We start from the raw sequence: 27,209 nt of genomic DNA, 5'->3' as shown, positions 1-27,209 counted from the left end.
AGCCTTCAGTAATTGATTACAGAACTAAAAGCTATCACCATCCACTAAATTTCACACTCAACATTCCCAATATCAAGGTCACTCTCCTAAATAAATGTATTGGGAAAAAATAGAACTGGTTACCTATTTGACTTTATTCATTACTGTTTTCAAGGGGAAAAGGGAAATGGTATTTATTAAATTTTTGCTATGTGCATTACTTATACTAATCTCAGTTTCCATTTTACAAATGAGGAACCTGAGACCAGACTTCAGGTCACATGGTGGGGCTGGATTTTGAACCTATTCTACCTCCGAGTCTGGACTTTTTCACCATACTTTGTCCTTTCAGGGCTTTATATTATAATAACATTAATACAAGGTATGGCCAATGAATGGCTAAAAATTTAAGACTTCTAAAATCATGCAGCACGTGAAGATCACTTTATAATAAGCATAGAATCAATTGCTTTTTAAATTTTTTTACAAGGTGATTTTTGGAAACTAAGAGGAGAAAGCTATAGATTAGGGATCCCCTACCACATTTATTATATATGTATTCATCTTATATAGAGTGCCCTTAAAGTAGAAAAGGAAGTTTGCCAAATGGTAAGAATGAATGCTAGAAAGAAATGATTCTTGGTTCTTGGATTATTTGACTTAAACTTGATTAACTTTTTCTTTTTTGTTTTGTTTTGTTTTTTAGGCCGCACTCTGCGGCATGCGGGATCTTAGTTCCCCGACCAGGGATTGAACCCGTGCCCCCTGCATTGGGAGCACAGAATCTTAACCACTGAACTGCCAGGGAAGTCCCTTGATTAACTTTTTCAATTTCACAGATTATAGAAATATTTCTTTATAATGGATCCTTTGTGTTTGAAATCACTAATCTCAGTTTTTCATTAGTCTTTTAAAGAGTAAGAGTGAACATTTTATTCAAGGATGGTAAGGAGAGGGTATGAGAAATTTCATATGGGAGTTTTTCAGAAGAAAGAACTTTGGAGTTCAGATTTTCAGCTATATTTTAAGACTGTAACAGGTAATCAGGGCTTCTTAGGTAATTTTTTAGTATGCCATAGGGTATTATAAATTTTTTCATTCTCAACATTCTATTTTGAACTTGACTAATAGAGTTTGAGACTTTCCCAAGCTGTGGTTCACAGTTTTGCAGAATTATTTAGCTCAGAATATGAATCCCAGTTATCATACTTAAATTATTTAAACAGACAAACAAAAGCATTAGTCCTTCCAGTAGAGAAAAAACATGATTTAATGTCTTTTTGTTCACATAGAAACACTCTCAAGTATTTTCTTTAATTATAAGTTCATATTTAAATAAAAGGCCAAATAGTAAATATTTTAGGCTTTGCAAGCCATATATGGTGTCTGTCACATTTTTTTTTTTTTACAGTCCTTTAAAAATGTAAAAACTCTTCTTAGTCTGATCCATAGTCCATAGTTGGACTGGGCCTCTGATTTCTTTCTTATGTTCTATCTGAATTTGAGGCAGGGTTGATACCCTCTTTTAAACTGTAATACCAAGTGCTATTAACAGAGTGAAGAGGCAACCAATAGCATGGGAGAAAATATTTGCAAATCATATATCTGATAAAGGATTAATAACCAGAATATATAAAGAGCTCCTAAAATTCAACACAAAACAACCTAATTTAAAAATGAACAAAGGGCTTGAATAGATATTTCTCTAAAGAAGAAATACAAGTAACCAAAAAGCACATGAAATGATGCTCAACATCACTAATCACTAGGAGATTCTAATCAAAACCATGAGATACAATTCACACCCCTTTGGATGGCTATTATCCAAAAATTAGAAAGTAACAAGTATTGGCAAGAAAATAGAGAAATTGGAACCCTTGTGCATTGCTGGTGGGAAGATAAAAGCTACTGTGGAAAACAGTATGATGGTTCCTCAGAAAATTAAACATAGAATTGCCATATGATCTAGTGATTCCACTTCTGTGTACTTACCAAAAAAAATTGAAAGCAGGGACTTGAACATGTATTTGTACACCAATGTTCATAACATTATTTACAATAGCCCACAGGTAGTAACGATCCAAAGTCTATCAAAAGATGAATGGGTAAACAAGATGTGATACATACATCCATTGGAATATTCTTTAGCCTTAAAAGGAATGAAATTGAAGTATAGAATGGTACATACTATATCATGGATAAACCTTCAAAACATTATACTAAGTGAAGTAAGTTAGACATAAAAGAACAAATACTGTATGATTCCACTTACATGAGATACCTAGAGTAGTCAAATTCATACAGACAGAAAGTAGAAGAGTGATTATCGGGGTTTGTGGGGAGCGGTTAGGGAATGAAGGGTTATTTAATGGGTATGGAGTTTCAGTTTGGGATTATGAAAAAGTTGTGGCAATGGATGATGGCAGTGGTTTTACAACAATATGAATGTACTTAATGCCACTGAAATACACACTTAAAAATGGTTAAAATGGTAAATTTTTATGTTACATATATATTACTACAAAAAAGTGCAATAATTACTAGGGTAGTATATTTTTAAATCTCACAAAAAGTATATGGAAGCATTGTCTTGCCATTGGCCCTATGCCTCCACTCATGAGGTAAATTCATAGAAGTAATGTAGTTCAAAGATATCAGTAAAGTCCACAGTCTGTTGTACAGAAAGATAAAGTATTATCTGAGTATAATGTTTGAGATGCTAAAATGAAGATGTAGTATTTAGACAAAGGCAAAGTATGAAATTTGGCAATGATGATAATTCATTCAAAGAAGTAATAATCATAAAAAGGCATATGTGTTTTAAATTTTGCTAGATTCTGCCAAATCACTCCAAATATGTTACACCAGTTCCTCTGCCGACCGATAGTATTAGGGAGTGCTTATTTCTCTGCATCCTTGCGGTCATGACATATTACTACATCTTTTGATCTTTACAAATCTAAGTGGTGAGAAATTATTTCTTACTGTTGCTTTTAACTCATACTACTTGTATTACTAGTGAGTCTGAGCAATTTTTATGTTTATAAGTTATATTTATATGAAACACCTGATCATGTTCTTTGCATAGAATATTCTTTTCTTTTGGCTAGGGCATTGGTCTTTCTGTAATTGGTTTATAAGAGCACTCGGGTGAAAGTGTGTGCACACTCTGTATGTGTGTTTGTGTAGTAGCAGAGTTAGGGTTTTTGTTATGTAAAAGAAGTATCCAGTTGTTCCTGAGAGTTTTTTGTTTGCTTGTTTAAGTCCAGAATGGGTAATGAATTAAGAGCTTTTTTGGCATCTGTGAAGATAAGCATGCAGGGTTCTTCCTCCTATGTTCTGTTAATATGGTGAATTATATTATTTCCTATCCTATTATTGACCCAACCTTAGTATCATTTTGTGAAGCCCCTGATAATAGGTGTACTGGTCTTTCCACGTGCCCTGGGATTCCTTTTGTTTGCTTTGATATTCATGAGTACTGTAATTTTCCTTCTGTGCATGCAGTCCTTTGTCAGTTTTTCAGTACCATGTTATGCTGGCGTTATAAAAACCAGCTGGAAGCTTTCTTTCTTTATGCTCTGTTCCTATTGAAATAGCCATGGAATCATCTGTTCTTTGAAGATTTGGTAGAATTTACCTGTGTAACTTTCTGGTTGTGATCCTTTTCGGGAGTGTAGTTCTTTTAAGAATTTTCTCAAAATGTTGTTAATTAGTCTGTTGAGACTGTCTATCTTTTCTTGATTCAGTTTAGGTCATTTATTTTCCAAATTACTTAGAACTGAGCAGAGTGTTTTATCATAATTCTTTTAATTTTCCTTAAATCTTTTTTCCCTCCATTCTCTTTTCTTTGCTTTAATTTAACAATTCATTTTTAAATTGTTTCATGTGTTCTGATATGCAGTATTTTTATTATCATTTTCTAGGTATTCTACAATTTTGTTTTGTTTTGCAGTTTGGAGTCCAGGCTTTTGTCTTATTAATTTCTAATTTTATTGCATGGTGATTAGAAAGTATGATAATATTCTTTTTAGAATTGATGTTTTTCTTAGCATCCCATTATATATCGGTTAAAACATTTCATGGGGTTTTGAAAAGAAGTATATTGTTTATTTTCAGAGTACAGAGTTCAACATGTATCAGTTAGGTCTACCTTATTATGTAATTCAGGTCTCCTTTTTTCTTTTAAATATATATATATTTTATTTATTTTATAAATTTATTTATTTATTTTTGGCTGCCTTGGGTCTTCGTTGCTGTGCACGGGCTTTCTCTAGTTGCGGCGAGCGGGGGCTACTCTTCGTTGTGGTGCGCGGGCTTCTCATTGCGGAGGCTTCTCTTGTTGCAGAGCATGGGCTCTAGGCGGATGGGCTTCAGTAGTTGTGGCACGTGGGCTCAGTAGTTGTGGCTCATGGGCTCTAGAGTGCAGGCTCAGTAGTTGTGGTGCACGGACTTAGTTGCTCCGCGGCACATGGGATCTTCCCAGACCAGGGCTGGAACCCGTGTCCCCTGCATTGGCAGGCGGATTCTTAACCACTGTGCCACCAGGGAAGTCCCTGTATATGTATATTTTAATGTAGAGCTAGTTCTCGTTTTTCATGGTAGTTGTATTCTATAAAGTCACTGTAAACACTGAGTGAACACTGAACTGTTGCTCCTAGGGGAAATACAGGAATAGGTTCCTGCCAGCCAGTGGTTACAACATTTTTGTTAACTGATTAATACATAACCCTTTCCACGTGTGTTTCTGTTTTAAGACCTTACTCAATATATATCATTGATTCATTAGCATTGGACTTGTGGCCCATTCAGCGCATGCCTTAATGAAGCGCATATGACGCATGTGTTTCCTCCATAAGGCACATCACAGCTTCTTGCACTTAGGAACCCTAGACAGCGCTTCAGCACTACACTGGGGGCCGTTCTAAAAGTAAAATCCCCTGCTGAAAGCACAAAATTGTGAACACGGCACTAAACGTACTATGAAAAGGATACTCGTTTAAAGAAGGCTGAGTGTCGCCTCGTTCGACCTCATCTGGGAAGGTGTGTGTCAGGCGATTCAGAATTTTCACCTCTCTGCACGTGTCCATGAGTGACCACAAACGCATCAGGAGTTAGAAATAAATTTTGGCAAGTAGGTGAATTTGCATATACGGAGTCTGAAAATTATGAGGATTGACTGTACTTCATCTGGGACAAGGAAGATGAATTGAAATCTTTTTCAGCTATTTTTTCTCTGTATCTTTTTGGTTGTATTCCCTAAAGTTTTGTTCTTTTGGAGTTGTAATGCCATGTTGAGCCGTTCCCGTAGTGACTTAGCTGTTGTTTCACTTCAGCAAGTTCATCAGCGTGAAGCTGGGTTACCTCCACCTCCCCCGACCTGCTACACTCCTGCTTCTGCCCTGCCTGCTCTGTGCTTATCTTCTCATCTAGCCCTGTCTCTCCATATTTCATGGCATCACACAGAGCTTAGAAAAGCTCTATGTGCCTATTCTTAGACCCAGAACTAGTCATTCCAAGCAAGAGAGACTGTTGTCATGGCCTCTTGGCATGGGTAGATCAATTTTGGAGCTCTCTGCACTGTCTGAAACTCTTCTCAACCTTCTCCCTTAGCCAGACCAAATATTCACTATACCCATTAACTCTTTCTCCTAGGTTTTGTGTTTTGTGGGTGGAACAATTTTCTAATTTTATTCAAAAAGGTATTTGTAAAATTTTTGTTCTCCTTCTTACATTTTGATAGGTTTAAAGGAAGAGATCAGGGCAGCATTGCTCTTATTCTGTTTTTAATCAGAAAATCTATATTCATTTCAGAGTTAGGATATTTCATTAAGTCTCAAACTTGTCTTTTCTAGACAGTTTCTTATCAAATTAAAATTTATTAAGTTAAAATCTTGGCCCTCAGGTTTTTATTATTTCCAGGCTTTCAATTGTTTTGTTCTACCTAATTCTTTTTACTATATATTTGTAAGAGATTATTGCTTATGTTTTTCTGATTATAAAAGTAATATTTTAGAAAACGTACATTGTAGCAAATTTGTAATATTCAAGAATAATGAAGAAAACAAAAAGCACCCTAAAATGTCATCACCCAGAGATAGCAGCTATTTTTGGTGAGTTTTTTTTTTCTTTTCTTTTTTTTTTAATTTCATGAAAAAAGAAATCACTGTCTTTTGTTTAAATCCATACACCTAAAACAAATATCATATAATATCGCTTATATGTGGAATCTAGAAAAATGGTACAGATGAACTTATTTGCAAAGCAGAAATAGAGACACAGATGTAGAGAACAAACATATGGATACCAAGGGGGGAAGGGAGGGTGAGATGAATTGGGAGATTAGGATTGACATATATACACTACTATATATAAAATAGATAACTAATGAGAACCTACTGTATAACACAGGGAGCTCTACTCAATGCTCTTTGGTGACCTAAATGGGAAGGAAATCTAAAAAAGAGGGGATATATGTATACATATAACTGATTCACTTTGCTGTACAGCAGAAACTAACACAACATTGTAAAGCAACTATACTCCAACAAAAATTAATTTAAAAAAATAAATCCAAACACCTATTCTCAGTCTTCATCTGGGTTGAACTCTCAGCATCTTTTAAAATAAAACTATTTTTCAAAAAAAAATTAAGAAAACAAATCCATTTACAAGAACATCAAAAAGAGTAAAATACTTAGGAATAAACCCAATAAAAGAAACATAAGGGGCTTCCCTGGTGGCGCAGTGGTTGAGAGTCTGCCTGCTAGTGCAGGGGACACGGGTTCGAGCCCTGGTCTGGGAAGATCCCACATGCCGCGGAGCGGCTGGGCCCGTGAGCCACAATTGCTGAGCCTGCGCGTCTGGAGCCTGTGCCCCGCGACGGGAGGGGCCGCGATAGAGAAAGGCCCGCGCACCGCGATGAAGAGCGGTCCCCGCACCGCGATGAAGAGTGGCCCCCGCTTGCCGCAACTGGAGAAAGCCCTCGCACGAACCGAAGACCCAACACAGCCAAAAATAAATAAATAAATAAATAAATAAGAAAATCCTTTTAAAAAAAAAAAAAAAAAAAAAGAAACATAAGACTTGCACAATAAAAATCATAAAATGTTGCTGAAAGTAATTTTAAAAGTCCTAAAAAAAAAAGTACTAAATAAATGAAATGATATCCCATGTTCATGAATTGGAAGACTTAGTACTGTTTAGATGACAGTAATCCCCAAACCCCATCTGCCTTTTCTTTTTTTTTTTTTTTGGCAGAAATTGACAAACTGATCCTAAAGTAATGGTAATTAAAATAGTGTGGTACTGGGATAAGGCTAGACAAATAGATCCATGAAAAAGAATCAAGAATCCCGAAATAAACTCTGACATTTATGGTTAATTGGTTTTCCAGAAGGGTGCCAAGATAATTCAGTGGGGGAAAGAACAGTCTTTTCAACAAATGGTGTAGGGACAACTGGATATCCGTATGCAAAAGAGGCTGGATCCCTGTATCACACAGTATAAAAAAATTAGCTCAAAATGGATCAAAGAAGGGAAAAAAAAGGATCAAAGACCTAAGTATATGCACTAAAACCATAAAACTCTTAGAAGAAAATATAGGAGTGGATCTTTGTGACTCTGGATTAAGCAATGGCTTCTTAGATATGACACCAAAAGCTCAAGCAACAAAAGAAAAAATAAACTGGAATTCATCAAAACTTAAAACTTTTGTGCTTCAAAGGATGCCATCAAAAAAGGAACAGACAACCCAAGAAATGGAGAAAATATCTGCAAATCATATATCTGATAAGGGTTCGATATTCAGAACAAATAGAGAACACTTATAACCCAACAATAAAAAGACAAATAGCCCACTTCAAAAATGGGCAAAGAATTTGAATAGACATTTCTCCAAAAAGATACACAAATGAAAAGATGCTCAACATGATTAGCCACGAAGGAAATGCAAACCAAACCCACACTAATACAGCACTTCATATCCATTTGATCTTTTGTTGGGTCTTCATTGCTGCACGTGGGCTTTCTCTAGTTGCATCGAGCAGGGGCTGCTCGTCACTGTTGTGCGCAGGCTTCTCATTGCGGTGGCTTCTCTTGTTATGGAGAACAGGCTCTAGGTGCATGGGCTTCAGTAGTTGTGGTGCGTGGGCTTCAGTAGTTGTGGTTCATGGGCTTAGTTGCTCCACAGCATGTGGGATCTTCCTGGACGAGGGCTCGAACCTGTGTCCCCTGCATTGGCAGGCAGAATCTTAACCACTGTGCCACCATGGAAGTCCACATCCATGTGATCTTGATGCTTGGAACATTCTTCTTGGGTGGCACGGGGTTCATGACACAAGATTATTTTTCTTTATAGATTCAGTTCCTTTAATTGGTTCTTCACTAGAGAAACAAGAATCTCATAATTGGTTCTCATTACTTACTTGTAAAGCTCCTTCTGCCATGCTTCTAGATTCCGCCATTCTCGCTCGGAGAAATAAACGGCCACATCCTTGAAAGTCAGAGGTAACGGAGCTGGCTCGGCCATGGGCCCTTGCGGTCCCACCCGGCCCCGGACGGGGTTACGGCCAAGCCGGGTGTCCCGGCTGCCCGCGGCACCTCCCCTGCGGCAGCCTCCTGCTCCCCACCGACCTCGAGTTTTTTTTCTTGTTATTTATCAAGAGCCCGTTGTATAAAGTAGCTCAAATGATGACAGTCTCTTACAAATGGTGGTGTTGCATTAGGGGCGATTGCCAACATTCCTCCCAGTTCTGAAACTTTTGATTCTGTGAAATTTTATGGTTCTTGATACACATTTTCAAAAGGTCTCATTTTATGCATTTTCAAAAGGTCTCATTTTACAGGTATCAGTGGTATTGTAAATTGATCTAACAAATTGTGGGCACTGAATTTGATTGATGGGGGAGAGAGCTTCTCCTGTTTTACATTTTTTAGCATGATTAGTGAAAAATAGTAGTTTAGACACTTTGACAATATGAAATGTCCATCTGAGTGACTGGATTAATGACTTTTAGGCTGCTGCATTGTCTACTGATGTGTATTTTCCTCTTGTCATCCCTCTTAGGCCATGAGTAGGGCCAGAGCCCTCAGATCTCAGTCAGAGGAAGCTGCTTCCGCCTTTAGTGCTGATGACCTTATGAGTATAGATTTGGCAGAACAGATGGCTGATGACCCTGATGACAGCATCACAGCAGCAGCCAACAAAGGAAGAGGCCGAGGAAGAGGCCGGAGAGGAGGAAGAGGGCAGAATCCAGTGTCAAGAGGAGGATCTCAGAGAGAAAGAGGTTAGCACTGAGTACAGTCTTTCTTACACATTCACACTTGGCAGTTGTGTGGGAAATTCAGAATTGTGTTCATCTTGGCAGAATTGAGTTACACAGTCCTTTAAAAATTTATTTTTATAATACATAAAAACAGTCTTTAATGTAGTTCCAACATGTACATTTCATGTAAATAAACTCTGAATGGCCACATGCACATATAGTTTGAATAGTTCTTAACACGTTTTTTTTTTTAAGAGAATTTCATAGTGCTTCTCACACATTGGGAACATTTAATAGACATGTTTACTCTCACATGTACAAAGTAATAGTGAGGCAAACACTTCAGGAAGATGTCTAGCTAATGCCCACTAACAGCAGGAAGAAAACTCCAGATTATAAAAATCATTATTTTTGAAAACTGCCCCTACACAATTTGATTTTTTAAAGCAGTCATTAAATTAATTGCCATCATTGTGTCTAATGTGGTACTATTGTCATTGAATAGTCCAAATAATAGAAGATAGTCATCCAGTGACTTCCTGATGCATTATAGAAATCCATCCCTGGGAATATTTTTTTATTAAATATTTATCTGTCGGAATTTTAAGCTGTTAAAATGGGTAGTACTTTCGTTAAAAATCTCCCAGGAGAGAAATCCCCATCTTCTAATGATAATTGTTTTCATTATCCTTACATTTATAAATGTTTTCCTTACATTGTAATTGGAACAATATGAACCAAGTGTGGCCTAAGAATGGTCTCTGAAAATTGATTGATCAGACTCTTTCTTCTTATATATATCTTTGACATTTTACACATAAACTATGTTTTGACATAACTATTTAGTGGTGTTTTTTTAAAAAAACAAAAAAAACCTTAGCTACTGATGGACTTGTATACTGACCACTCATTATTCTAACAGCAGGCGCTGCTCTGGAGACTTCTACTCGAGGCAGAAGTTCAAAGGCCACTATGTCAACATCTAGAAATATGTCTATTATAGATGGTGAGTATAGACTGCAAAAGATCACCTAGCAGGTACTTATAAATTCCAACACAGGAAGACTTAGGAAACCCCATGAGTAAACCTTACTGGTTTGTGTTGAATCACAGGATAAATTATGCTGATTTAAAAGACCTTTGCCAGGCTTCCCTGGTGGTGCAGTGGTTGAGAATCTGCCTGCCAATGCAGGGGACACGCATTCGAGCCCTGGTCTGGGAAGATCCCACATGCCGCGGAACAACTAGGCCCATGAGCCACAACTACTGAGCCTGCGCGTCTGGAGCCTGTGCTCCGCAACAAGAGAGGCCGCGATAGTGAGAGGCCCGCGCATCGCGATGAATAGTGGCCCCCGCTTGCCGCAACTACAGAAAGCCCTCGCACAGAAACGAAGACCCAATACAGCCAAAAATAAATAATAAATAAATAATAAATAAATTTTTTAAAAAATAAAATAAAAGACCTTTGCCATTCATGGAGGCTATTGAAGAGGGTGGGCTCTAAAAATTAATTTTTATATCCTACTTTAGACAAATTTGATTATTTCCTTTTTATAGAGGGATCACTAAGACATGGAAAAGGCAGTTGGTCAGTGTATCAACAATGATTAAGAGAGAAGGAACTGCTCCTTAATGTACTGTAAACTTTCTTTCCTCATGCTGCTTTTGTCCATCTCTACTGTTAGTATAGAGTCATGTGAGCTGCATTTAAGGGAAATTATAGTTAGAATTCTTTGAATTGATTTTGTGTATGTGCTGTGGTCTAAAAATTAGCCTCAAACTAAGGTAACCTATTTTTATAAACTTTTAATAATAATTTAATATAAAAATTTAATAAACTATTTTTAATATTACGGTGTATGAGATCAGAGGAAGTTGTAAGTCAGATCTATGAAAATATATGTTAAAATAGGTGGTGATATTTTTTTCTCCCTACCATTCAGAGTATATCCATATGTATTTTATTTATATTATCTTATTATTTGAGATTAATTTTTGACAGATTGGAGAGTTGGACTAAATCTCACAAGATGAAATTTATCAAGGGTAAATATAAACTGTATTTATGTCCAAAAGGACAGCTGCACAGAGAAGTATATGATATTAGCAGGGAACCAAGTAAGAAAGACTTAGGTCACTAAGGTTGTGCAGGTTGATCTAACTGTCCAAATCTAATGGTGCCTTAAGCACTATTAATAGAAGTAATGCTTCCCTACAGCAAGGAAGTTCTCCCTCGTACTGATTGTATGTATCATGCCAAGAATACTATGCTCATCTTTTGGAACCATATTTCAAGAAAGATGTCAACTTTATATGATCATTCAGAAGAGAAACCATATAATATAAAAAATTTGATAGAAGGAACTTAGGATATCTAACCTGGGAAAAATTCAAGTCTTTACAGAAATTAAGTTCTGTTATGTCAAAGATCGAATAGATTTGATTTGTATAGTCCTAAAGACAGTGGTTTTAAGTCTATTATTAAGTTATGGATTCTGAAAGCTATGTCTCCTACCTTTAAATAAGTACTCATATGCAATTGTACTCCATTTCAAAGGGCTCAGGGACACCCATGAAGCCTATCCATGGGCTCCAGATTAAGAACTACCAACCCAATGAGGATAGATGGGAAAAGCTAATCACACACAGATTGAAGTTTATTATGTGATAAAGTGGACCTGGAAGGCTTAAGAACAATTTCACCTACTCCCTCTTTTATACACGAGGGAATTGAGCAAAGTAATTTGCCCTAGGTTGATAAAACCACTAATAGTACTAATAATAGCTAATACTTATGAGACGATTACTGCAGGCCTCTCAACAGCTCAGTGGGATAGGCACTTATTATTTCTCTGTTTCACAGAAAAGGGAACTGAGGCTTTGAAAAGATAGGCAACTTACCCAAGGTCTCACAACTAGTAAATTCTAGAGCTTGAATTGATCCCACATTCTCTGGCCTTCAGAGTGAGTAGGTAACCACTCTACTGTTAGTTTCCAGAGCAAGAGAAGATTAGAGATTGAGCTACTGGCTCTCAGTAGAGAAGTCTTTGCATTATACGGAATAATCTATCAACCAACATAAAGACGGTGTAAGCTGCCTCAGAAGGAAGTGAGTTGTGACTCCATCAGAGGAAGTTTTCAATATTTTCTGGATGACAGATGACATTGGAGAAAGGATAAAGCCATCAGCTCTATTAAATGATTCTTAAAGAACCTTCTTATCAGAAGTTCTGCTGCTATGTTTTTATTCAAGGATTATTCAGTACTTGAGTAGGGCCAGCTGAGATCCTTATCTTTTGACTTTAGAAGTATATTGTCTCTGTTCCCGTTTAGAAAATGGCATTTAGAAAGATGCTGTGACATTCTTGGAAGGTGTAAGGTAAAAGCAGAGAAGGGAAAAGGAAGTGAAAAAAGACAGCACGGGGCTTCCCTGGTGGCGCAGTGGTTGAGAGTCTGCCTGCTAGTGCAGGGGACACGGGTTCGAGCCCTGGTCTGGGAAGATCCCACATGCCACGGAGCGACTAGGCCCGTGAGCCACAACTGCTGAGCCTGCGCGTCTGGAGCCTGTGCCCCGCGACAAGAGAGGCCGCGACAGTGAAAGGCCCACGCACCGCGATGAAGAGTGGCCCCCGCTTGCCGCAGCTGGAGAGGGCCCTCACGCAGAAACGAAGACCCAACACAGCCAAAAATAAATAAATAAATTAATTAATTTTTAAAAAAAAAGCACAGTAAACGATCTGGGATGAGTTCAACGTGTAAAAAGCTTTGTGACTTTGGACAAGTGACTCACTCTCCTAGTTTGTTTACAGGTGCATTGGGAATAATCTTGCCATATTGGATTACTTTGAAGATTAAAAGCAAAAAGGCTTGGAATTCGCTGGTGGTCCAGTGGTTAGGACTCCACCGAGGGCCCGGGTTCAATCCGTGGCTGGGGAACTAAGATCCTGCAGGCCGTGCAGTACAGCCAAAAAAAAAAAAAAAAAAGCCAAAAGCCTGGCACATAGTAGGCTTTTGTGAAATGTTATATATATATATATATATATATATATATATATATATATATATATATATATATATATATATATATATATATATATATATATATATATATATAAAAGAGCTATTATAAAAAAGAGAAAACAGGGAGTTAGAAAAGGATCGTGAGTAAAATACGAACACTTCCATGTTAAACTACCAAAAGTTGGTCAGCGTGCAACACAGAGGCATAGACTTTGTAAATTACCTGCCTTTCCCTTAGCCCAAACTGCCTTTTATCATCATGGCTTTGTTGTTTTATGTGAAACTTTCCTTGACACCAGTGGGCAGAATTAATCACTCAGATTGAGTCTTCAGGTTTCCATTGTTGTCATTAAGAAATCAGCTATTAGTTTAGCTTGTTGCTTTTTTTAAAGTAGTCTATTTTTCCTCTGGCTGGCCGTCTTTGGTGTTCTACACTTTCACTATGATGAATCTAGATATGTGATTCTTTTTTTATCCTGCTTAGGATTGATTGGGTTTCATGAAACTGTGAATTGGTGCCTTTTATCATTTCTAGAAATCCTTTGCTTTTATCCCTTCAGATATTACCTGTGTGCTATTCTTTTTCTTTCCTTCTAAGACTTCAATTAAATAAATGTATGACCTATTCACTGTGTCCTCCCACTGGAGGAGGAGTATTAACTTCCCAGAGTAGTTATAAGTGTTAAATGAACTATGCATAACCATTACTGAGCACAGCACTTAGAAAGAATCCAATAAATGACTGCTGCTGTTAGTATTAGTGACAGCGTTTACAATTAACTCATGAAAATGGATGTTTCTATAAATCAGTCTAAATTTGTCTTTTATGCAGTTGATTTGGTCCAATGGTTTTGCAGTTTAACTCCAACATTGGCCTTTTTTTTGAAAAATGAAACTGACTTTTTAATACGGTCTCTGACAAAATAACCATGGAGTACTAACTATAGTTACTATAAGTTTGGGACAAAAGCAACCTTAAACTATAGCTTCTACGTTCGTATTATAAATGGAGGAATGAAGAGATAAATAAAGGTTCAATCCTATTATAACAAGCTCCATGGAGTGTAAAGATTTGTACAGTAGTACTGGAGTTTTATTGGGAAAGGTAGATACTACACTTATAGCCAGCAACGGTTGTGAATGAAAGTTAACAGCCCAGACTTTTCCACTGAAGTTTGTCTGCAGAGGATAGTGACTAAGTTAATAAAAGAAGCCTCTGTCTTTGCATTTAATTTACCGTGGTTACCACTGCGGCTACTCCATCCACTATTACTAGCGAAATCATTTGAACACCTACTACATCTAGGCGCTTGCCAAAACAATTTACGTTAACTACCTCTTTTTATCCTGTCAACAATTTTCAGCATGAAGTATTATTAACACTGTTTTATAGGTGGGGAAACCGAGACTTGAAGAAGCCAAGGAACTTGGCCACAGTCACCCAGCTAGTGAGTCCACATGGCTCTAACTCTAAAACCAGAGCTTTTAACCCCCAATACAGTATGTTTTGCCTTCCTAACAGAACCGAGTGCTTAGTTTTCTGATAATGTTAATTTATCACACAAATATTTATTGGGGATAAAAAGAAAGGAAGGCTCTTGTTTCTTCCAGGAGCCGAGAGTTTGAGGGGTCAATTAGTGAAAAACGATTGAGCAGAAATAGTTTTTGAAAGAGTCACGATTGCTGGCCTTTTCATTCCGTTGCCCTCTCCAGCCTTTTGAGTAGAGTAGGATGTGAGGCTAGTGATTGAGTAGGGTGGGTGAGAACTCTGCTTCTGCCTTTCCTTTCTCCTCTCAGGTGGACATCCTAAGATTGGGGATAGAACCTGGAATAGGAAAAATGAGTAAATCATAAATTTAGGCTAGGTGGAAAGATTCCTGAGTTTTCTGACTAGGAGAATTTTGGACTTTGTAGGATTCTTTGAGCATTTGACTTCTTCAAGTCCTCTGTCTTTTTATCTCCTCTTGCTCTGTTGTTTAGTTTGGGGGTTATCTTGGGGGAAACCTTTTTTTGTATTAGGAAACTGGTAAGGCGTAGGAGAAAATTAAACCTCTAATTGGCTGTTTAAATTTTATTCTAGGTTTTTAATAATATGCACTTAATTCCAGTGTAGGGGGCTGGGGTGGGGGGGGTGGTTACCCACACCACCAAGCAGTCCTCAGACACCTGCTGGGTGTCCTGCAAGTCAACTCAATTCTGACACTGCCTACCCAGAGACAGCATCAGACCCCACAGGAGAAGGACTCAGTTCCAGAAGACTGCCCCCCTCTACTTCAGATGCCAGTCACAAGTCCAGGTTGTTATCTGTACTTCTGACTAATAGGCTATCAATCAGAGGTCCCCATGACTCCCTACCTTGGATTCACTTAACTTGCTAGAGTGGCTCACAGAACTCAGGAAACTAGTTTACTCACTAGATTACTAGTTTATTACAAAAGATATGAAAGGATATGAATCAATAGCCAGATGAAGAGATGTATAGGGCAAAGTCCAGAACAAAGGAGCTTCTGTCCTCATTGAGTTTGGGGTCTAGGCATGTTGGCACGTGGAAGCATCTTGATTCACCACGTGGAACCCCCTCCTTTTGGGTTTTTATGGAGGCCCCACTACATAGGAATGATTGATTAAAGCATTGGCTGTTGGTGATTGATTCAACCTCTAGCTCCTCTTCCCTCCCCAGAAATCGGGGATGGGACTGAAAGTTCGAACCCTCTATTCCTGGTTGGTTCCCCTGGTAATCAGCCTCCCTCCTCAGTTGTGGTCCCAAAATTACCTCATTAACATAGCAAAAAGCACCTTGATGGCTCTCATTACTTTAGGAAATTAGGGTTTTAGGGGTTCTCTGCCAGAAATGTGGATGAAGACCAAACATATATTTCTTACTATAAAATCAAAATATTACAGTTTTGGTCTCGGGAAAAATAAAAATTAACTAAACTTCATGTTTCTAACCAAGTTTACAAAGCTGAAAATGTAAGGATTCATAGGAAGGTTATCATGGAATGAAAGGTAGGCTGTTTTCTAGCATTCCCTCTGGACTATTTCTTAGGTACTGAATACTTCTAACAAAGTAGAGGAGAATAAGGAAGCGCTTCCTGGAACCACGTGGCTCCCACAGGGAAAGAGATTGCTAACCATAAGAGAAGCAACACCTGAGGAGGGTTACTTTCACTGTATTTGGAGTTCAGTCCATTAGGTGATCAGATTTTATCCTTCAGGTATTTTTCTATAAAACATTTTTAGTGTAGGTGTATTTATGAACACTGCTTATTACTACTTTATTTGAGTAAACCGGGAAATCGTATGAGACTGGTAGTTAGACATATAATTCCATCTCCCGATTTTAAAGCACAGTAAGTGGTTTTATAATTAGTGATCATGGATTTTTGCAGATAGGACTTAGGAAACCTTCAGCTAAAGAAGTGTGCAAATTTTTCTTAAGCTTTTTTAAGAATAGCATAATGGATGTTTCATCTTTTTCATTATAGCCTTTAAAGCTGCAAGACAGCAGCCCTCCCAAAATGTTGCTACTAAGAATTATTCAGAGGTAAGAAAAAAAGTTTTGTAATTGTGTACCAATTTATGTTTCCTACATTATGATTGTCAATTCTTTGGTCTACAAAGTAAATGAAAGAAGAAAAAATGTGGAACGTTAAAACTGCAGAGAACTTTACTGATTATCTAGACTGAGGGCTTCTAGGGTTTTTGCGTGGGAGGAGGGTTTCTCTTTTTCTTTCTTTAATAATGGATCGCATGATTGGACACCCATAAATGTATGTACCCAGTAATATTTTTAAGGATAATAACGTTGAACCAAAAGAGTCCATGCATGGAAAACTATGATTGAAGATGGGTGTTCAGTGCGTAGAGAGGTCTTATTTATTGCTGGCTTCCTTTTGTTACTTATACTCTCATAATACTCTGGCTTGTGTCTTAATGGCTGAAGGCAGACTCAAGACAAGCTACAAGGTCTGACTCTATGGACCTCTGTGTTCAGCTCTAGATTTAACATGAAACTTCTGCTCTTCCTTTGGATTCCAAGAAGAGTCCAGAATGGGCTTGATTCTCCTGTTACCCCTCTTTCAAAACACATGTGTCTTACTTCCCAGGCACCATCCCTGGCCTCTACCTACTAGATGCCTGGGGTGTCCCCCCTAGTTATGATAATCAAAATGTCTCCAGACATGTCCAGATGTTTCTGGGATGGGAGGGGGGGTTAAAAATCACACCTAGTTGAGAATCGTTGCTCTATATCATACTGCCCCACCAGCATTTTCTCAAATTTCACTCCTTCTTGATCTCTTGAGTATGTGACACAATTGACCACCTCCTCTTCCAGAAAACTTCTCTGTTTGTTTTTTTTTTCCTCTCATTATTATACAATTATATATGGGTATACTGGTGCTAACTTTTATCCTGAGCTCCATTTCATTATTCCTATTCAACTATTGCCTGCTATCGCTTCAAGATCGTATCTGAAAACAAAATTATCATCATGTCCACAAGGTAGCTTCCCTTCTAGATTTTTCTTTTATAATGCAAGAACATGAGTTCAGAAAGAACAAGTCATGGTAACTTTTTCTTTCGTTTTTTTGATTGAGGTGACATAGTGGTAGATAAGGGGAATGCCGAAGGCATTTGATTCCTTCAAGGCACTTAAGACAATCTCCTGATAGTTTCATGGACAAAATGCAGAAATATTGGCTGGATTCATAGCTATTTAGACAACTTCATTTAACGGTTTTTGATTAATAGTTCAATGTCAGCCTTGGGTGGAGGGGGGGTCTCAAGTGCTGCTTTTTTCACTATTTTTTCTTTGGCTTTATCAGTTGGATGAAGACATGGCAAATGTGTGTATTAAGTGTCAAGATAACACAAAATGTAGAGGAATAGGTAGTAATTTGGATGATAGAATGAAGAATCACAAGTATCTTTCATGGGGCTTAAAAGCAGCAAGTGGTATTTAACAGGGATAAATGTAAGAGAAAAACAGATATCCGGTACTTCCTACACAGTCTTACACCTCATTTAAAATTGGAGATGAAGCACCGATGGCCTAGTTCCTCATTAGAACCCAAGAAAATCACAGGGCACTGTCCACACATGACCCAATGTGAGTCATTCACCAATCTAAGTGCATGTTTAGGTACCCAGGCTGCCGTGGTAGCAGGAGAGAAGTGAGCTCACACATGTTGTATAAAAAAACCATTTATAAATGAAGAGTGACATTAGTGGGGAGGTTAGGCAGAGCTTTAGTTTTCATGGTTATTGCTTACATGGTATCTGCCTCCTTTTTTGTAACTTTTTGTAAAAATATATATTTTTTGACGTTAGTTAATGCATTTTTATTCAGATTTTCCATTCCCACAAAGACTATTTGCTGTTTTGTTTCTCCCCCTTAGGTAATTGTGGTAGATGAGTCAGATACGGAAGAAGACATTTTTCCTACCACTTCCAAAGCTGATCAAAGGTCGGTGCAGTGACTTCCTGCAAAAAGGAATATCTGAAAAAATTAAAAATTATCCAGAATTCAACATATACATTTCTCTATGCTACGGAAGTCTGATTTTTAAAAGAATTTTATTTATGTATGTATGTATGTATGTATGTATGGCTGTGTTGGGTCTTCATTCCTGCACACAGGCTTTGTCTAGTTGCGGCAAACGGGGGCTACTCTTCATTGCGGTGTGTGGGCTTCTCATTGTGGTGGCTTTTCTTATTACGGAGCACGGGCTCTAGGCGTGCAGGCTTCAGTAGTTGTGGCTCGCAGGCTCAGTAGTTGTGGCACACGGGCTTAGTTGTTCTGTGGCATGTGGGATCTTCCCAGACCAGGGTTCAAACCCATGTCCCCTGCATTGGCAGGCAAATCTTAACCATTGTGCCACCAGGGAAGCCCTGGCAGTCTAACATTTATTTTCAGCTAGTCACGTACGTACAAACGTGAAAAATAGACCAAGGGGTAGTTCGTGGAGTCAATGCAGCATTATTACAAGTATTTTCACTGAAAATTTGAATAACTTGTCATTCATTTCCTTTTGTCTTTATTACCCAGTGATTTTCTTGCTGGAGTACTATGTCCTCTCCAATTAACAGAAAATAGCTTTGTATTTTGTTAATATTCTGTTTCAGCTTTTAGCACTTCCTATGTATCAGGTAGCATTCTGATCCTTTGCATATGAATTAGCTTATTTGCATATGAATTAGCTCATTTGCTGCTCACAGTCACTCCAGGAGGTAAATATACTCATAACTCTATTTTCCCCCTTTTACCTTTGAAGAAAGTGAGGCGTGGTAGTCTAAGTAACTTACCTAAGGTCACACAGCCAGTCACGGAGCCAAGCATTCTGCTCCAGGACTCGTCTCTGCTGTTGCTGCTGCTTCTTCTTTTTTTTTTTTTTTAATTTTATTGAAGTATAGTTGATTTACAATGTTGTGTTAATCTCTGCTGTACAGCAAAATGAATCAGTTGTACATATACATATTCTTTTTCATATTCTTTTCCATTATGGTTTATCACAGGATACTGAATATGGTTCCCTATGCTATGCAGTAGGACCTTGTTGTTTGTCCATCGTGTGTATCAATATAATAATTTGCATCTGCTAACCCCAAACTCCCACTCCATCCCTCCCCCACCTGCCTCCCCCTTGGCAGCTACAAGTCTATCCTCTATGTCTGTGAGTCTGTTTCTGTTTTGTAGATAAGTTCATTTGTGTCGTATTTTGGATTCCACATGTAAGTGATATCATGTGATCTTTGTCTTTCTCTTTCTGACTTACTTCGCTTAGTACAATAATCTCTAGGTCCATCCTTTGCTCTTGCTTCTTCACATAATAGATTAAGCTCTCAGACCTCTGCATGTAATAAGAATCATTTAATTGACGAGAGGAGATTTAGAAACGAACGTTTTGGCAAGAAATCTGAAATCAGCCTTGGCAGATTTGTGTTCCTGATGACAGCAGCTGGGTGACACAAGTTATGCTGTCTTTGAGGAATTGTTTAGTAATGGCATGGTTTGTATAGTTATTTCACTCATCATTTAAAGTATTTAAGCTCTACCACTTACTGAGTGTGGACCTTGTGCAAGTTTTTTTGACTTCTGTGCCTCAGTATCCTCATTTGTAAGATGAAGATAATAATATTTACTTCCAAGTGTTGTTATGAGGCTTTAAAGTGAGTTAATATTTGTGAAGTGCTAAGTACAGTACTTAACACATAGTAACACCTCTAGAAGGGCTTATTGAAGAAATAACAGGCTAGGGAAATAGAACAAGAATAATGGGAAGAATGGTAAGCAGTAAAAGCACTAATATTCTGGTAGTTGACTTTAAAAAGGAAAGAACTTCCAACTGTAAAACTCCTTTCTGCTGGATGGGCAGTGGAAATCCACCCACTTTTCCCTGGAAAAACTGCACCAAACTCTACATGGTTGTACTGGGGATAAAAGGACCCTTCCAGATTTGATAGAGCTGGTGGCAACCCTCCCCCCACCACCGACCTTAAAGCAGTGAGCCAGAGAAGACCTGGCCCCATCAGGCCAGGTAGAGGAGGAGAGATGGAGGGGATTCTATTAAACCTTGCAGTGGGGGGAGCCAACATTTTGGTGGCAACTTTTATGTACCAAGGCCAATTTAACATGTTCTCTTATGCTTGTGATACTGCTACAACTGACATAATTGGCTGAACATCTCTAGGTAGGAATTCTGACTTGTGCCTCCAAGTTATATCTGTACAAAAATGGAGAAGACTTACAGCTCGTGGCACTCAATGTAATACACCCTGTCTGCCTTATTTTTGAGCCATCCACAGGAAACTAATCCAATTAAACATTTTTTGACATCCAGGACAATAGCGCATTTATTTGACCCAGCAGTCAAAACTGTATAACCATTCTTCCCTTCCTGCCACTGCTTTCTAAGGATAGGGGACCTCTCATAGACTGGATCTGTAGGTGTGTGAGGTCCTCTGGTGCAGAATTAGGGGTTCCTGCTATGATCAGATGAGCCAGCATCTGGTGTAGAATGCCTGGCTTGTTTCTGGACACCACTGGTTATTTGTCTGGGGAGACATCAGCAAGCAGAGTCAGGCCTCAGCGGGTGCTTCTTCCTATAACCTCCGTCTTTCCCCAGCTCTCACAGCAACAATGTCTCACCTGCTGTGGCTAGCCTTGGCACTGTGGCTTCATGCTTTTGATCTGCTTCTTCCTGTCACAGATGATGGAAACAAGTCAACAATGCTCAGTTCCTGCTTAGGTCAAGTACAGAGAGTTGGGGACTTCCCAGGTAGACTGGTTGATAGATTCCTTGATCCTCTACCTCCAAAGCTATGTTGCTCTTCAAGTTTGCTCGGCAAATCCTCCTGTCCTTTACGTTTGTGCCTAAGAGCCTGTGGATTTTTCTGTCTCCTTCTGACGCATAGACCTCTTGACTCTCAACAATTTGTCCAGACAAGACCTTTAGATATATTTTGTTTGCTATAGTAACATCCCAAAGCATGGTAATAAATTTTTGGCTAAGAGTTCACAAACACTGCTTTTATTTAAGACAGGAGCCGGCAGACTTTTTTCTTAAAGGGCCAGGTAGTAAATATGTTAGGCTTTGCGGGCCAAGAGGCAAAACTGGGGATATTATGTAGGTGCTTATATAGCCATTTAAATATACCCATTTCAAAATGTGAAGACCATTCTTAGCTGATAGGCTGTAAGGAACAGGTAGGCTGGATTTGGTCTGCTAGCCAAGTTTGCTGGCCCCTGTCCTAAGATGACTTAAAATTTTTGTTAGTAAAAATACATAGGAATATGAGTTCCATCACTACAAGTTAAGCTTCATAAAAGTAGATTCCTGATTATCTTGCTTACTGATGTTTCCCAGGGCCTATCATAGTACCTGGCAGCGGTCAAGCACTAAGTAAATATTTGTTATTCGGACTGGACACAAATAATATTAACAGTGAGGCAACCCTAGAAAGTGGTGAGCCTCCTAAGATCCTTTTATCCTGTTACAGAAACGTAACTGAGATTTGATTTAAAATATTTCAGTATTGCCATAATTTTCAGGAGTAGAGGATGGTAGTAGATACGTGTTAATATATGCTAAGAACTATGACGTCAGCAAACATCTGTGGCGTGCTTCATGTGTGTCAGGCACTGATCCAAGTGTTTAAGTATATAAACACATTTAATCTTTAAAAAGTTCTTATCATCCTCGTTTTACAGGTGAGGAAATTGCGGCACAGAGAGGCTAAGCTGCTTGAAGCCATGTAGCCCCTAAATGGCAGAACTGGAATTCAGACCCTGACATCAGAGTCCTTTTCATTGCCACTAAGCTCCTACTGCCTCTAATGTAGCTCGAAGGGAATGTGTTAGTTATTTTTATTCATGGCTGCTACTAAAATGAAAAGCTTAGCTAGAAAGGCCTCTGTGATGAATTCTGTGGTTCATTTTCTCTGTTTTTGTCATGTTTTGCCTCAGGTGGTTGAGCACTTCATCATCGAGCAAACACATGTCCCGGAGTCACAACACTAAAGGGGTTGACTTTGAATCAGATGAGGTAATAGCGTAATACGTTAAGTCTTAAATACTTCTTAAATGTTTATAAAATCTGAATAGGGACTGCTACGCTAGTTGCCGAAAACTATTTCTAAAAATAGTTTCATTGATCACCTTCCTTTGAACCATAGTTAACATTGAGTCAGTGAGCGGCCTCTGCTGAGTGCTCATCGATGGAAATACCTCAGATGTGAAAGGCCTGCAGATCCTTAACATATAATATTCACTCAGCTCTTATTTAACTTGCCCAGTTAACAGTAGGATCAGAATAGTTTTTTCAGCTTCTGGTGTTTATGTTTGGAGAAATAGTGGTGATGATATCGTGAAAGCCTTTGATGTTACTTTACAACAGAATGTTTATTAAATGTTCACTATATGCTCTACACATTTCCCGTATATTTAAGGTGGTACATGATGGTGTTTTTCAGTTGTGGTAGAAACACACAACATAAAACTTACCATCTTAACCAGTTTTTTTTTTTTTTTAAATTTATTTATTTATTTATTTATGGCTGTGTTGGGTCTTCGTTTCTGTGCGAGGGCTTTCTCTAGTTGCGGCAAGCGGGGGCCACTCTTCATCGCGGTGGGCGGGCCTCTCACTATCGCGGCCTCTCTTGTTGCAGAGCACAGGCTCCAGACGCGCAGGCTCAGTAATTGTGGCTCACGGGCCCAGTTGCTCCACGGCATGTGGGATCTTCCCAGACCAGGGCTCGAACCCGTGTCCCCTGCATTGGCAGGCAGATTCTCAACCACTGCGCCACCAGGGAAGCCCCATCTTAACCAGTTTTAAGTGTACAGTTTGTTCACTAATATTAAGTATATTCACACTGTTGTACAACGATCTCCAGAACCTTTTCATATTCCAAAACGAAAAATCTATACCCATTGAACCACATCTCCTCATTTTCCCCTCTCCTCAGCCCCTGGCAAGGGGCTCTTCTACTTTGTGTCATTATGATTTTGACTACTCTGATACTTCATATAAGTGGAATTATACAGCATTTGTCTTTTTGAGCCTGGCTCATTTCACTGAGCATAGTGTCCTCCAGGTTCATCCCTGTTGTACCACATGACTCACGCCTTTCATTTCGAGCTTCGCCTGCTGCCGTCATGTTCCCTGTGTCTCAGCTGTGGTTTTGAAACAGCTTGAAGAGAAGACTCCCCAGAACTCAGGCTGCAAAGAAAAATGTCACCATGAGCTCAGTCTGCCTATTAAATACTAGCATGTTGCCTCCAGGAGAGAAGTGGGCAGTGGTTGACCCGTTCGTTAATTCCAAAGCATCTAGATATACATGTGGTTATATGTTACTTACAGAAATTCACATAGTTCATGTTAGCTGCAAAGGAGAACTATTAGCAAATTCTCTACTATGGTTTGGATTTATCTCTGATTTATTAACGAGTTCTGCCTTTTATGGTAGCAGAAAATGAATCAATAAGTGAGAGCGAATTTGTGTTTCTCAAGGCATCCATATCTCACTAGAGATAGCTAATTTAGCGAACACTGGGACATGTTAATATCACCAGCAGAGCCTAACACCAAATAATTATCCCTTTTTATTCATGTCTTAAAAGAAACATAAATCAAAACTTTACAAATTTGCTTTCTCTTTTGAATAGTTAGTTATAGAATGTATATCATTGATTTTATGTTAACCTCATCAAATTATGTATTTGGGGCTTATCGAAGGTTAAGTTTTCATTCTCTCTAATTAAATTCTTAGTTAATATCTGATATTCCTGCCTATTCTTACTATGCATATAATCTACGTCCCAGCAGCATGGGAACTCTTTGAAACTAAATAGTTCCTCTACTTATTTTTCCAAAAAAAAATATTTGAAAGGTTGCTTTCCTAGGTTGCTTCTTGTACCAGTCTGAGAGTCGCTGTCTATTTCTAGCATTAAATGGGTAATGGAAATAAAAATTACAGCTATTTCTGAATTAGGTCATGTGGCTTCATTATTTTTTTCGCTCTGAATTTCCAGAACATCAGATATGCCAGTTATAAAATGTAAGTGAAAAAAAAAAAAAAAACCTATTTAAAAACCTAATAGAAATGACTTGAAGAGTTTTTTTTGGTTTTTTTTTTTTTTGTCTTGCCCATGCCTTATTTGCTTTTATTAAGGTGAATAGTTGAGAGAAATATATATGATATATATTGTGGGCTTATATATATACACACATATAGAGCAGGATAAATTTTTATTTTTAATGCTTGCTAAGAATTTAGCTGGACTTTCATTGTTTTAACAATGAAATAGCTACTAAGGAAGGAAGGAAGGAAGAGAAAAAAATTGACAAACTATTCATATTTATAAAGGAAATAGAAAAATGAAAGTCTACCCCATGTGAAAGGAGAAAATGGCTCTTACTGGTATTGTTTTGCCCATAAGAACTTCTGTCTTGTTTCAGTGAAGCATGGAACAGTCACTAATTTTACATTTGGATGTCATTCCAGGATGATGATGATGATCCTTTTATGAACATTAGTTCTTTAAGAAGAAACAGAAGATAATATATTTAATGGCAGTTTGAAGTTTTCAAGATTCAGGAAAAATCGAAACGTTGTAAACTACAAGTTTACCGGTTGAAGATTTGAAGATTTTTTGAGTATTGCTGTTAACTGAAGAATTTGAATGATTCTTACTTAACAGAGAAACTAATGTATAAAAATTTATGTTTTTGAATATCATTTCCTGAACATGACTTCATTATTTGAGAAACTTCCCAGCTCAAGGGTATATAGTATAGCATTGGTTTTCCTTATTTTTTAATCTGGTTGTTAACATTACCTGTTCTGTAAATGCTCCATAAAACTTAGAATGTTGTTTTCTGACATCAGTATATGTCTTACCGAGTGAGAGCTTTGCTTAAATACAGTCTTGAGTAAGGACTAAAATAAATCTACCATTGTACGTTTCTGCTTTATAATCAAAGACTGTCAGTATTTTAAGGTTATTATATTTAGCCAAAGTTGAGGAAAAGAGCTTATAGAATCTAGCCCTTTTTATAATTTTTGTAACTTCTAGACATCCTAGATTTCCTGCAGGTAAAACAATTTATATGAAACAGTACCTAAGCTCACTGTCTGTTACTCAGTATATGCTCTTTTTCTAATGCTTGTGATAGTATCAGCCAGAAACTTTGAATGATTACATATACCCTATACTTTGAATAACTAGATATAAGTTTGTATCAGAAAATAAAGTCTGTCAGAATTATTGAGTTTTTTATTCCAGTTGTAGCAAAGATTCCAGAGGATTATGTTCCCATTGAATGGTAGTAATTTTCTCCATTATTTTCTATTATTAATGGTTCTCTCTCTCTCTCTCTCTCTCTCTCACCTGTTTCTAGGAGGAAAGGGTTAAAATAATTTAACCATATCTTCTTAGAAGCTATTGAAGAGTTTTTTGGTTTTTTTTTTTTTAAGATAGAGTGGTCACTTGAACCTTATGGTTATATTAGATAAACATATTGAAATATAACTTCTGTGGAATATCAATGCCAAGGTTTCTCATTAATAATATTTTATCTTAACATTGAGCATGGGCAATTCCAAAATCTTAGAGAAGCAGCTCCTGTTACATTTTCTTATTTGTATTCGGGGGACCTAAGAATTTGACCTCTTCAGATTGAAGTTCCATAATCCCATTCTCCTTTTTAAGACTCTGTTAAAAGACTCCCTGAGAGTATTCCTTCTTTTCATCTTACAGTACAGCTATATATTCAAGACTCCTTAAGGAAGTTATAGATCTTGGTGGTACAACAGCCTGACATTTCTTTATATGTAGAAACAAACGCTAGACTGAGCGATATTCCTGATTATTGGCATATTCATACCTAGAATGTGTCAAACTATAAAAGGCAGCATTTGCTTAGTGGCTGCCTCTATATCATAGCCCTTTTAATGGGTCTAAGTCAAGAATTGCGATGTAGCCTTCGTTTCTTTAAAAATGTTTTCTGTGCCTCACTTGAGCGTGAGGATTATTCTAGCAGGTTGCATTAACTCAGCAGAAGGCCTTGTCCTGTGAAATATTCTCAGGCACGTCTGCTCCCTCTTTAATATTCCCAGTATTTGAATGAAGCAAAGATGAAATCAAGAGTTGCTCTCCATGGTGGGATGGAAGCTGGTTTGGGTGGCTGTCTGGGAAGACCCAGCCAATGGCTCTTCTCACCTGCCAATGAGATGTCACCTGCTGGGGTGAGGGTCATAGTGAGGGAGATGGTCACTAATGCGTCCTGACAGGTTCCTGAGAAAAAAAGAGTAAGGCTTTCTCCCTTCCTACAAACTGCTCTACGGTATGAAAGAGGTACTAAATGTGATTCTGTTAGCTCCTAGGAAAAGTGATTCCATGGCAGTGAGAGAGGGTGAAACTCTCAGCCAATTCAGGTCATT

General features: G+C 38.0%; 1 protein-coding gene across 3 annotated transcripts in view; it reads left to right on the top strand.

Annotated features, from left to right (window-relative positions):
- MRE11 (MRE11 homolog, double strand break repair nuclease) overlaps positions 1 to 26,101 on the top strand; it is a 68,926-nt gene extending 42,825 nt beyond the window's left edge. Inside the window, exons 15-20 of one of the 3 annotated variants that reach the window (XM_007189812.3) lie at positions 9,047 to 9,266; positions 10,168 to 10,251; positions 16,754 to 16,812; positions 18,668 to 18,735; positions 22,735 to 22,813; positions 25,272 to 26,097. In XM_007189812.3, coding sequence (XP_007189874.1) covers positions 9,047 to 9,266; positions 10,168 to 10,251; positions 16,754 to 16,812; positions 18,668 to 18,735; positions 22,735 to 22,813; positions 25,272 to 25,328 — 567 coding nt within the window. In that variant the 3' untranslated portion in view covers positions 25,329 to 26,097. Of the gene's footprint in view, positions 1 to 9,046; positions 9,267 to 10,167; positions 10,252 to 10,358; positions 10,639 to 16,753; positions 16,813 to 18,667; positions 18,736 to 22,734; positions 22,814 to 25,271 lie in introns of those variants that run through there. The other 2 variants (XM_057553429.1, XM_007189814.2) reach the window with 2 other exon arrangements.
- The last annotated feature ends 1,108 nt before the right edge of the window (positions 26,102 to 27,209 follow it).

This window comes from Balaenoptera acutorostrata, chromosome 9, assembly GCF_949987535.1.
Source record: "Balaenoptera acutorostrata chromosome 9, mBalAcu1.1, whole genome shotgun sequence".
NCBI lineage: Eukaryota > Metazoa > Chordata > Mammalia > Artiodactyla > Balaenopteridae > Balaenoptera > Balaenoptera acutorostrata.
This window is presented reverse-complemented; position numbering and strand designations above follow the sequence as displayed.